This window comes from Lacerta agilis, chromosome 2 (genome assembly GCF_009819535.1).
Source record: "Lacerta agilis isolate rLacAgi1 chromosome 2, rLacAgi1.pri, whole genome shotgun sequence".
Lineage (NCBI taxonomy): Eukaryota > Metazoa > Chordata > Lepidosauria > Squamata > Lacertidae > Lacerta > Lacerta agilis.
Genome location: NC_046313.1, coordinates 117,075,698 through 117,088,916, shown reverse-complemented (window position 1 = coordinate 117,088,916; position 13,219 = coordinate 117,075,698). Strand labels below are relative to the sequence as shown.

The following is a 13,219-nucleotide window of genomic DNA, read 5'->3' as shown; positions in this document are numbered from 1 at the left end:
TCGCCTCTGGACGTAGTCTGTCCACACTTCTTTAGCTTCTAACCAAACTTGTGCCCTCTTAGACCACTGCACGTAATTAGTGGAGTTCAACTTTGGAAAAGGAACCTGAAAATTTTCTGTTGCCATTCTTGAGGTCTGCTGCTACTCCCTCCGTGTGCCCTTGCTTCTCTTCCCCTTTGAGATTTAAATTACTCACTTTTCAGATGCTAGGAGTCTTCTCTGAAGCCTTTAAACTTCCCTCTGTTTCTTCACTTTGTCCATCGAGTTTTCTTGGCAGGGATACTGGAGTGGCTTGCCAGTTCCTACTCCAGGTGGATCATGTTTGGTCCAAACTCTCCACTATGAGAGACCAAATTGCAAACATGCGCTGGATTATGGAGAAAGCTAGAGAGTTCCAGAAAAACATCTACTTCTGCTTCATTGACTACGCAAAAGCATTTGACTGTGTCGACCACAGCAAACTATGGCAAGTTCTTAAAGAAATGGGAGTGCCGGATCACCTCATTTGTCTCCTGAGAAATCTCTATGTGGGACAAGAAGCTACAGTTAGAACTGGATATGGAACAACTGATTGGTTCAAAATTGGGAAAGGAGTACGACAAGGCTGTATATTGTCTCCCTGCTTATTTAACTTATATGCAGAATTCATCATGCGAAAGGCTGGACTGGATGAATCCCAAACCGGAATTAAGATTGCCGGAAAAAATATCAACAACCTCAGATATGCTGATGATACTACCTTGATGGCAGAAAGTGAGGATGAATTAAAGAACCTTTTAATGAGGGTGAAAGAGGAGAGCGCAAAATATGGTCTGAAGCTCAACATCAAAAAAACTAAGATCATGGCCACTGGTCCCATCACCTCCTGGCAAATAGAAGGGGAAGAAATGGAGGCAGTGAGAGATTTCACTTTCTTGGGTTCCATGATCACTGCAGATGGTGACAGCAGTCATGAAATTAGAAGACGCCTGCTTCTTGGGAGAAAAGCAATGACAAACCTAGACAGCATCTTAAAAAGCAAAGACATCACCTTGCTGACAAAGGTCCGTATAGTTAAAGCTATGGTTTTCCCAGTAGTAATGTACGGAAGTGAGAGCTGGACCATCAAGAAGGCTGATCGCCAAAGAATTGATGCTTTTGAATTATGGTGCTGGAGGAGACTCTTGAGAGTCCCATGGACTGCAAGAAGATCAAACCTATCTGTAGAGGTTTGGAGCTTTTAGAGTTAACAAGCTCAACCAGGTTGTCCCACCCACAGGAGGAAGAGCGTCACCGGATGCTCTGTGTACTGTTGTACTTTGTAATGTGATACTTTCTGTTTCTGTTTTCCGGAGAACGGAGAGAAGGGAGAAGCCACCGACATGGCTTGCGACTCTCCCGGAATGTAATGATTTATGCCTTGTAAAATAAAACTTCTAGATTAGAAAGAAGCTGGACTCTGTTGTCTGTAATATGCTGGCATGCACACACCCCGCTGCGTGAGAGAAGATAAGAAGATAACTGCTGAATAGCACAGGAGACGGCAGCAAGGAAAAACGCTTCAGCAGAGTCGCGCAGAGGAAGCGTGCCGGGCTCCGTTAGTGTGCAGAAATTGGTTTGAAGCGTTTCCAACAATCAAAAAACACTTCAGGTTATGGATCCAGGTTTTCCCCGATTCTGGACTGATTCTGGAGCAGTTCCAAGGATCCAGAACGTGTGTGCCAAGCTGAGAAGTGCCTCCCTGGCTTGGACTGTGATGGAGCATCCAGGGAAGTTTGCTTTGCCAGCAGGAGCATTCAGCAATCTGCTGAATGGCTCAGGAGCCTAAAACCTGCTGCCAGAGGTTGGAAGGCAGCAGGGAAGCCCAGATTGAGGTGTGCCCAAGCAGTGTACCCTCTCTGGTGAAACCCCCATCTGTGGAGCCGGGTGAGAAGCTACAGATTCGTAAGTACGCTACCCCTGGGCAAGATGGAGGGAGCTGTAGCATTCCCAGCAAGGAGGAGGGAAGTTTTTGTTTGCAAGCACCTCCAGCCTCACAGCTTCAATGCAGAGGGCTGTTCCCTGAGAGTGTTGATGTTTTGGCCAACGCCTGTGAGGAGGAAGGTCTGGCCAGTGCTTGTGAAGCCTGGAAGAAGACTCTAGCCCAGTTTCACGGGGCTGAGGGACTGGCTGAAGTGGCTTTGGAAAGCTCGCCCCCAGCTCGGCTTATGGCTGTTGAGAAGCAACAGTGCCATGGAAAGCAGGAGGGGGGCCAGATCGCCGTGGGCTTTGCTCCCAGAAAGGGAGGGGCTGTTTCCAAGTCTGAAGCCAGTGTAAAAGGCATTGACTGTGGATCTGTGTTTTGGCACGTAGCCTGCACCTGGTCTTTTGTTGACGTGCATGGCTGAAGATAAGGGCAAGGCCGTTTCTCACAGCCATCAGGTCACGTGCCCAGCTGAGTGTGAGAAGCCTGATGCCACTGAAGGACGGAGCCCTACTGTTGTCGTGCAGTTGCCGTAGCAACGAAGGCCAACCCGTGTGATGGTTGCCGTCGTCATCGTCATCGTTCCTCCTGGTGGACTTGTGAGGAACTGCGAGTCTCCTATAGAGCAGTTTGGAGAACTGACTGTTGGAGGCAAGAAAAGGCTTGACTTTTTGCTAACAGTCAAGGGACAGATCCAAGGGACAGAACTGGCGTTTTCTGTGGCTGTTGACATAACTGTGTATTGTTTGTTTATATCAAACCTTCTGTCCAATGTTTTTGCTGTTTGCTTTGTGCTTATCACCTGTTCTGCTTGCAGGGGCCAGAAGATGCTTCTACGCATGGAATGCAGCCAGGACGGGCTGTTTGCTGTCGAGGGGCCTCAAGCAAGAACAGCGGAAGGTGGCACTGATGCAGTGTTTGCTCAATGCGCCAATGTGCCCTTGCACCACTTATGTTTGTGTCAGTGGTACCAAAGGCTGGCAAGTCGCCACTGGGACAGTGTGCTGAAGCAGCCTGAGTTCTCTGAAGGGTGCAAGTTAAGGGCATGTAACAGCTTTCTTGATTGCAGGGTTTGCAAGGTCGAGGAGTCGACATCCTGCTACCCCACGTCTGAAAGGGAAACCACGCGTCCCTTTTCCCTGGTTCATGTGGCTGTTTCTGAAGGGAAGCCAGAAGCTAACCTGGGGGGAGCGTGTTGTTCTGAGTGTTTGGCTGATGCTTTCTCTCACCACATGTGGTCTGCGTTGCTCAAGGAGGCAACTGAGGCAGCACCACTGGTTGCAGTGGAACAGCAGGTTTCTACTGGAGTAGGCTGTTCCCAGGTCCTCAGTGAGAGGGGGAGTAAGCACAGTGTGACTAACCTGTTTTCTTCACAGGTATGTGGTCTTGCAGAGAGGCAGCAAAGGATGCTGCATGCTGCCACTGAAGACATGCTCTTGGATGCAGAGCTTCCACAAGGGTTCCGGGTGGAACTGGGTGGTACCAAGGTTCTGAATGTGTCTTTCTGTGGGTACGAACCCAGCTTGCGTAGCTGGAGGTTAGTTAACCCAGATAGTGACCAGACCCAGGTTCTAGTCAGCAGGAGTGCTGAATTCTTTGTGCAGAATGGATTGGAACACATCCCTAGAAGCCCTGATGTTCTGGATGGTCCTGTCAGTGATGGACAGGCAGATACGCCACCTGCTGGTGGCGGTGGTGGTCCAGGTGGATCAGCCCCAAGAGGGGGTATTGCTGTGGCTTTAGCACCTGCTGGTGGCTCGGGCCGAGTTCCCGGCCATCACCAGGGTGCAGCGCAGCTAGGGGCAACTCCAAGGCAGCAGCCTGGGAGTGCACCCGCAACTCCTATGTCACAGACTAGGAGGCAGGCCACGCTTGGCGACTCTTTGTGTGGCAACTCTTCTCCAGGAGAGCCTGGCGCAGGTCTCGTCCTGGTGCAAGAGGGGGGTTCTTTGGCAGTGAAGCAGGAGCCCAAAGGCGCGCCAACGTCATCCTTAGGTGGTTCAGTTAGGATGCACAGGCGCAGCAAGTCTGTAGGTGAGATGCCTGACGTCAAGGACGTGCAGGTGGAATCCAGTGCAACTGGAGCAGAGGGAGAATCTGAAGTGGTATCACAGCAGTCTGCACGATCCACTGAAGGGATTCTGCCCGAAAGGTTCACGGCCACTAGCGTGAGTGCTTGTTTGGTTCAGTGTGAACTGGAGAGCCTCGTGGAGGTTCAATGGGTATCTCAAGGTGAGGCCCAGAAATGGCAGGATGCCATGGTAGAGCAGGTAAGCTCAGTGAGGTCTTTGGGTGTGTGCACAACCACGACGCTGTCAGAAGGTCGTTGGGTGTACAGACTCAAGACGGCAGCAACTGGCGAGTTGCAGTGCGAGGCTAGGTCAGTAGTCAGAGGTTTCACTCAGGAGGAGGGGGTCCATTGTTCCGAGGTACTGGACGCGCCCTCTCTCAGAAGCGGAACCACGCGCATGCTGTTAGCGGTCGCGACTCAAAGCAGTCACTTTGGTTTGGATGCCTGTTTGGATTCCGACCTGGATGAGGAGAGGTACGAGGTACCTCCGCCAGGGTTCGAGGACAACGGGCCAAATCAGGTGTGAAGTTTGCACGAGGCAATCACTGGCTTGAAGGAGTCAGCCAGAGATTGGTCCTCAGGCGTGCAAGAAGCTTTGAGAAAGCTAGGTGTCAGCCAGAGTTGTGCTGATAGCTGCCTGTTTCTGGCAGGAGTAAGTCCAGAGCAGGAGCTAGTTCTGCAGTCCGGTGCGGACATGCTTTACCTGGTGGAGACCAGGGGACAGGTGCAACGGTTCGCAGAGGAGCTTGGTCAGTCTTTCCAGCTCAGGAACCTAAACCCTGTTGGTGTTTACCTAGGTGTGCAGGTAGACAGAGCCGAAGACGGTAGTGTCTTGCTCAATCAGACTGGCAAGGTAGTGCAGTCGTTGAAGAAGTTCAGAGTGTCTGAATGTGCTAGTGTCAGAACACCCATGGAGACGTGTCTAGGTGAGGACAGTCAGACCGGGGAACGCTCTGAGTTCGAGAGCCCCGAGGTGTTTAGGTCAGCTCCTGGGAGGCTGTTGTTTCCTTCACGGTTGAGCAAACCTGACATAGCAGTTGCTGTGGATCTGTTCAGCAAGGTGGCTGCAAATCCCAGCATGCATGCCTGGAATGGCATGGTGAGAGTGCTCCAGAGTTTGCAGGAGACTAAGGAGTTTTGCCCGGAGTTGTCAGCTACCGGTGAGCCCCAGCTCATGCGCTGGTGCGACGGCGGTTGGGCAAATTCCGAGGACAGGAAATCTGTGTCTGAAATGGTTGTACAGTGTGGAGGAGCTCTAGGCGGGCTGAAGTCCCGGTGCCAGAGCCTCATTGCTCGTTCTCGTGCAGAAGCCAGGTACAGTGCATTGTCAGTGCTTTGCAGGGAACTGGAGTTCTATAGGTGTTTGGTCCAAGAGATCTGCGTTCAGAGTTGCCTGCCCGTGATGGTTTGGGAGGACAACCAACTCTGTTTGTTGGTGGCAGAGTCTGGACAAGTCAAGGCCAGACCCAAACACCTAGACGTTCTATTTCGAGACGTGTGCGTTCAGACCGGCTTGGAGAAGCTGAAGTACTGTCCTGGTCAGGTGAACCAGAGGGTTGGGTTCACGAAGCCCATGAACTTCCAACGTCATGGGGAGTTCTGTGAGGGTTTGTGTGAGGTAAGCTGCAAGCTTACAACGCCCCTGTGTGCGGGACAAGAGGGGGTGTAGAGGTTTGGAGCTTTTAGAGTTAACAAGCTCAACCAGGTTGTCCCACCCACAGGAGGAAGAGCGTCACCGGATGCTCTGTGTACTGTTGTACTTTGTAATGTGATACTTTCTGTTTCTGTTTTCCGGAGAACGGAGAGAAGGGAGAAGCCACCGACATGGCTTGCGACTCTCCCGGAATGTAATGATTTATGCCTTGTAAAATAAAACTTCTAGATTAGAAAGAAGCTGGACTCTGTTGTCTGTAATATGCTGGCATGCACACACCCCGCTGCGTGAGAGAAGATAAGAAGATAACTGCTGAATAGCACAGGAGACGGCAGCAAGGAAAAACGCTTCAGCAGAGTCGCGCAGAGGAAGCGTGCCGGGCTCCGTTAGTGTGCAGAAATTGGTTTGAAGCGTTTCCAACAATCAAAAAACACTTCACTATCCATTCTCAAAGAAATCAGCCCTGAGTGCTCACTAGAAGGACAGATCCTGAAGTTGAGGCTCCAGTACTTTGGCCACCTCATGAGAAGAGAAGACTCCCTGGAAAAGACCCTGATGTTGGGAAAGATGGAGGGCACAAGGAGAAGGGGACGACAGAGGATGAGATGGTTGGACAGTGTTCTCGAAGCTACTAACATGAGTTTGGCCAAACTGCGAGAGGCAGTGAAGGATAGGCGTGCCTGGCGTGCTCTGGTCCATGGGGTCACAAAGAGTCGGACACGACTAACGACTGAACAACACAACTGTTTCTTCACTAGCAACCTTTCACCGTCTGCTGTTTTTAGTCGCAAAAAAAAATACACACAACTGGAGGTTAAGCTAGCCTTTTGCAGCTAATTAAGCTGTTAATCTTCACTTAAGCAGCTTCTTCAACTTTCACAGCCTCTCGGTTCCTGGATTTACGACCCAGCCAGTCTTCTTTCACAGGAAGGCTGCTTTCACTGTCTCTGCACACAACATGTCAGGAGAGGACTTGATAGTTGCTCATGAGAAAACAGTCCGGACCCAAACAGCTCCTAAACCAAGCTATTTATTGTGCAAGCTATTTACAGCAGAGCAAAAGCTAGAAACGTCCTTCCATTACAAGTCAGATCCACGCAATGAACTCCTCCTATTCCCTTTCCAGCAAAGCATCCTGGGAAATTTCCAGCCCCTCCTTCTCCCTCTCTGAGTTCTGTCACCCAGCGTGAGACCCTGACCTGTGCCCCAATTCTCAGTGCTGTACTGCGGCTGTGAGACTGTGCCGCTCTCTGCTTTCCCTCCCCCTGCTTCCCCCTCGCTGGAATGTGAGGAGGAATGCGAAAGGCTTTCCAAGGAAGATACGATCGGGCGAACATCCCTATACTTCTCAAACCTTTCCTGCCGTGTCGGGGGGGGGGGACCTCTCTGACACAACACAGCCACAAAAAAGTTCTGGTGTCCATAACCTTAGAGGTGTACTGGTCCAGTAAACGCTTCTGCTGCGCAGACCAGCAACACTTCTCTTTGCAGAGCATTAAAACAAGTCCAGCAGCGGGGTTCTTTGTGCAGCAACGAAGTAATGACACACGGGAGCTCAGCTTCCTAAAGACAGGTTTATTGTAGGCTGATAACAGAAACACCTCCGGAGCTTTCACTGCGCCATGCCCAAGAGGCAAAACAAAACAAAAGCTCTGTATTTACTGAGCAGCTTAACAACTTAACGACCTAAATCATGTGACCTTGCTAATCTGCCAGCGTTTCAGGTTTCAAACCCTAACATCTCCTTCTCCTAACAACTTGGCAGCTCTGCGTTCTGCTGTAATTCAATCCTGTTTCTCTCTTCTCCTGAAACTGCTGGAGAAAGGGGGGGCAATCCCCCACCCCCTACTCCTCCTCTGATGGATGGATGGATGCAGAGGAGAAAGAGGCGGCGATCCCCAGCCCTCCTCTTCTGTCCAGTCCCTGACAAAAGTGGGCAGAGACAGGAGGCAGGAGAATCTCTCCTTTGGGTGCACCGGTGGGCAGAGTGAGAGGAAGGTGGGGTTTGCCCCTCACACTCATTCTTTTGGAAACATGGATAAGCTACCAGGGCAGCAGTTCAGCTTCTCTCTCTCTCTCTCTCTCTCTCTCTCTCTCTCTCTCTCATTGCAAACCAGACCTTGCACCTCCATATTGCAAAATGGGAGTACTGCAATATTGACTCTGTGATTCCACGATCACTTGGCTTTGTGAGAGGAGGGGAACAGAGGATGATACTGTTCAAACCCTTCCTCTTCTTCCCCTCAAGGAAGGACGGAGGGATAGAGGGAGCCTGTGGAGGAGATTTCCTTCCTGCATAGAAGGTTGGAGTCCTTTGGGAGAGAAGGTTTGGCATTCAGGGTACCACTCTGAATGCTGCTCATTGTAGCCACTTGAGATGTGCAGGGCAATCGGGTGGGGAAGATTGTAACTGTGTGTGAGAGAGACACTGACAAACCAGAAGCCCTAAACAATCCTATAGGCAGGTCACCGGTGCTCCTTGCACACCCATTGCAGAAGGGGGCAGCTCAGACGCGGGGAAATGAACATTCTGGAGAAGCCCTCCTGGAGAAAAGACAAACTTTTGTTCATGCCCTCCACCATTGCTTTGCTGGGTGTGTGAAGGTCTGTCTTACAGTAACTGCTGGTTGACTCATATCTGGAACTAATTATTATTATTATTATTATTATTATTATTATTATTATTATTATTATTATTAATTCCCCAGCCACTCTGGGCGGCTCCCAACAGAATATTAAAAACACAATAGAATATCAAACATTAAACAGGGCTGCCTTGTTCCCTGTAACCTCGCTTTTCACAGTGAGAGAACTGCCAGAAGCCAGTGTGGTGTAGTGGTTAAGAGCGGTAGACTCGTAATCTGGGGAACCGGGTTCGTGTCTCCCGCTCCTCCACATGCAGCTCCTGGGTGACCTTGGGCTAGTCACACTTCTCTGAAGTCTCTCAGCCCCACTCACCTCACAGAGTGTTTATTGTGGGGGAGGAAGGGAAAGGAGAATGTTAGGAAGAACTTCCTGACAGTAAGAGCTGTTCGACAGTGGAATTTGCTGCCAAGGAGTGTGGTGGAGTCTCCTTCTTTGGAGGTCTTTAAGCAGAGCCTTGAAAGCCATCTGTCAGGAATGCTTGGATGGTGTTTCCTGCTTGGCAGGGGGTTGGACTAGATGGCCCTTGTGGTCTCTTCCAACTCTATGATTTTATGAAGCTCTACCAGGACTGTTATTATATGGTCTCTGCGGCCACTCCCAGTCACCAGTCTAGCTGCCACATTTTGGATTAGTTGTAGTTTCTGGATCACCTTCAAAGGTAGTCCCACGTAGCACGCATTGCAGTAGTCCAAGTGGGAGATAACCAGAGCATGTACCACTCTGCCAAGACAGTCTGTGGGCAGGGAGGGTCTCAGCCTGCGCACCAGATGGAGTGAGTAGACAGCTGCCCTGGACACAGAATCTCAGCAGTCTTGTGATTCTGTATCTCAAGTGATGATCCTACCTGCTTGTCCACAGGTGACCAACATGACCCAGAGCTACACCTTCACTGTGGAGCAGGACGTGCCTGTCCAGAACTTAAAGCCGGCTGTGATAAGAGTCTATGACTACTATGAAACAGGTGAGAAAGGCCCCCCACATTGCAGACCATTAAGGTTCACATATCCCACTTCTTAGTTAACTCTCAAAGCAAAATTTAGAACCACCAGGCAATAGGTGCATTTATGAGCATTCTGCAACCAACCCCTTAAAAGCCACCTGCTAGTCTAAAAGTGGTGATGGAGAAAGCTCTGGGAGGCAGAGGCTGGCCTGACCATCATTCTCTGTTGCTTCCCTCTCTTTCCAGATGAAGGTGCAGATGCAAAGTACATCGCCCCCTGCAATACAGGTAGAGTATGAACAGAGATTGCCTTGTGCAAATCTGAACGGGCTTGAAACTACCAAAGGTCATCCCAGGCCATAATTCAGCTTTCTTCAGGGGACAGGACATGCTATAGGGGAGTGGTTCCCAAACCTTTTAGGGCCTCTGCCCCCTTGGTTCCCAAAAAATCATCCTACCCTACCCTATAACAAGCATTATTCAAAACAGCAGTTTTCACGACCCACTAATGAAGGCAATAGCACAGCAAAATTCAAAACACTGACAATTTATTGCATGTTTATTCAAAACCCAATTAAACTCTTTCATTGATTCAACAAAACGGATGAGTTTGATGCAGTGCTGCCAGATTTTCAAAGCCTGATAGTCATTTACACTTCCAGCACCGCTCCCCCCCCCGCTGCCCACTTGCCTCTTAGCACCAACCCCAAGTAATCGCACTGCCCCCCCCCCAGGGCATGGTACTGCCCATTTTGGGAACCACTGATTTAGCATCCTGGATTAAAGTGACTTGAATGGAGGCCAGGCCTCCTGTTGGGCAGGTTGAGGGGGGCCACCTGGGCTGCCAGGTTTGGGGAAGGGCATGAAACGGCAGCAGTTGGGGATATGGGGGCGGGGCGGTTGGAGGGGGGTTGCCATCTGGATCTCCTGCCTCTGTTCCCCCAGAGCATATTGGGACACTTATGGGTGAATGCTTGACCTAAAGGAGATTCTTATGCTCTTCCCTCCACTGCAACTGCAACTAAACAGGGAGATGCTTGAAGATTGCTGGCCATCGCTCCCCAGGTTTACTCTGCTGGCATCTTTAACCACCAGTTCAGGGGGCAGGCAGAGAAGCTGGGCAGCAACACAAGGTCTGAACCGCAGCCTGCTCTGGCAAAACCTGGAATAACAAGAGGAAGAAGAGGGGGTCGCTACACACTTCAAAACCAGCACCCACCTCTGTTGTTGTTTTTTGTTTTCATTTTGAGATCCTTCTGTATGGCTTCAATTTCCCTCTACGGGATAAAATAAAAGAGAACTATTTTATTCCAGTCATGTTTCAATCATATCTCTGCGGGCATTTCTGAGGTGGGATGTGGTGCGAATACAACTATTTATTTTTGGTGTTTTATATTCTCTCTGCTGGATTGTGAAATGGAGTGTTCCACAATCTATAGCGTATACCAGGGTCCGGCACGCTATCACTGCGTTGCTTTGCTTTTAATGCCTGGCAACCCCTGGCTATTAGCAGAGTTCAAAGCCACAGCGAAGCTTGTGTGTAACTGCCAAGGCAGCCCAGTAATAACTCACTGAAGCGTTGTCTTCTTAACGAGCTAACTTTATTTACAAAAACAATAAATCTTCTCCCGGAGTGCTCAGTTCCATGACTGCTCCGGTCGGTGAAAACAAAACCAAAAAAGTACAGCAGCACACAGACAAAGACAAAAGCCCGTATGTGAACTGCCCACACAGTGACCAGTGCGTCACAGCAGAGCACTTAACTCTTCAGGCTCTGATACTCTCCACACCCCCTCTCGCGCTGGTTCACTGTGGAAAACAACAGTACATCAACTTATACAAGAGATAACCCTTTACAGAACTCCTCATGTCTTTGAAAGGTTAACGGTTTTGTGAAACCATCAGCTAAATTTTCAGTACTCGGACAATAGCTGAGTTTCACCAATCCTAATTGAACACTTTGGCACACATTTTTAAACCTGATATCCAGATGCTTTGTTCTGGCCTTAAATTGCGCTGACTCCGCCAATTTTAGACAAGGTTGATTATCTTCCCAGATGACAATGGGTAAATCACAAACACCGTAGATTTCTTGTACTTAACATTTGTAGAACTCTACCTCTCTGCACAAATCGGATAGAGCACTAAACTCAGCTTCGGTGGAGGAGAGTGCGATCAGACTCTGTTTTTTCGACCTCCAACCAATCAGAGAATTTCCAAATTTTACTACTGAACCAGATACAGATTTCCGATCTTCTAGATTGGCCCAATCGCTGTCTGTGTAGCACGTAAGTTTTGGCTCACCCTGTGCTGACAGCTTGAGGCGGAAATCTTTAGTGTTGTGCAGGTATCTTAACACTCTTTTTATACCGTTCCAGGCATGGACACTAGGTTCTGAAGCTTCTCTGCTCAGCAAATTGACTGCAAAAGCTATGTCTGGTCGAGTCCACTGGGACAAGTATAACAAACTTCCCAAAGCAGACTGAAAGACTTCGGGGCTTTCAAAAACGGCTTTATCCCCGACTTGGGAATCTTTTATGAAACTTGCTTCCATGGGTGTTCTAGTACCCTTGCAGTCAGACATCCTAAATTTTTCTAGTATCTGCTCAATTTTGCCTTCCTGGCTGAGCATGAAACTACCATCTTCAATACTTTCAACCTGTACTCCTAGGTAATTTTTCACAGGTCCTAGGTTCTTGTGTTTAAAGTATTTGCCCAACTCTTTAGCAAATTTTTGCACCTGTTTCTGGCTCCTTGCCAGAAATATGATGTCATCTACAAAAACTAACAGTAGCTCCTGTTGCTCCCGAGAGCCCTTCAGATACAGGCAGCTATCCGCTAAGCTTTTCTGGAAACCCATTTTTTCCAAGACATCATTAAGATACAAATTCCAATTTCTGGCCGATTGTCGCAGACCATAAATTGACTTGTGGAGTTTCCACACTAGATTTGTACCTTCCTCTTCGAAACCTGGTGGTGGCAACATATACAACTCTTCTTCCAAATTTGCATTTAGATAGGCCACATCTATATCAAAATGCTGCACAGTGAAACCTCTTTGAGCAGCTGATGCTAGAAGCATGCGAAGAGATTCACTGCGAGAAGTGGGAGCATAAACTTCTGTAAAATGGAACCCCTTCTGCTGTGTGAAACCCCTTGCGACTAGCCTTGCCTTATATTGTGGTTCACCAGATATTGTGGGTTTGAGTCTATATACCCACCGGCTGCCAACAGCTCGCTTGCCCTCTGGCAGTGGTGTGGTGCTATAGACTCCTAGCGATCTCATGGAGTTCAATTCCTTCTCCATCGCTTCCTGCCATTTGCTAGCTTCCTCTGGAGGTAACCTCTGAACCTCCTCAAAGCTTTCTGGCTCACATTGAGCCATGCAAGCCCATACACTGGTTGCTGTGAACCGTTCGGGTGGTTTACCTTTTGTTGTGCGTGCTGACCGTCTTAGCACAACGTCAGGTACCCCCTCTGACTTCCCTACATCAGAGTCAGACTTCGTGTCAGAGAGCTCACTCAGTGACTTACTGCGTCTCCGTGTCACCTCGGGACTAGATGTGGGTGACGTAGGCTCACTCTTTACTTCGTGTCTCACTGCTCTTGGAGTTACCGGACTAGGTACTCTTTCAGGTTCCTGTACTTCTCCTTCCTCATCATCAGACACATCTAGACTGTCTAGGAGAATATCAGGATTCCCATGAACACGCCTCCACCCATCTTGTTCGCAGAACTCAGCACTTCTGCTAATGTGGATACGTGATTGGTCACCTTCTGCATTCACAAACCTCCAGCCCTTACAATTTGGCTCATAGCCACAGAAAATCATCTTCCTTGATTTGGGGCTTCCCTTCCTTCTCTTAGATTTGGGGAAAAGAACATAGGCTTCACAACCAAAGGTTCGGAAGAAATGCACTTTTGGCTTCTTGCCATACAGTACGAAATAGGGTGTGTCCCTCACAA

At 49.3% G+C, this 13,219-nt stretch overlaps 1 protein-coding gene across 1 annotated transcript in view; it reads left to right on the top strand.

Moving 5' to 3' along the window:
- The window catches only part of LOC117042572 (alpha-2-macroglobulin-like), a 100,450-nt gene extending 90,109 nt beyond the window's left edge, over nucleotides 1-10,341 (top strand). The window contains exons 37-39 of the mRNA XM_033142111.1: nucleotides 9,172-9,274; nucleotides 9,500-9,541; nucleotides 10,283-10,341. Of these exons, the coding sequence (XP_032998002.1) occupies nucleotides 9,172-9,274; nucleotides 9,500-9,541; nucleotides 10,283-10,341 (204 nt within the window). The remainder of the gene's footprint in view (nucleotides 1-9,171; nucleotides 9,275-9,499; nucleotides 9,542-10,282) is intronic.
- Nucleotides 10,342-13,219: the final 2,878 nt, after the last annotated feature.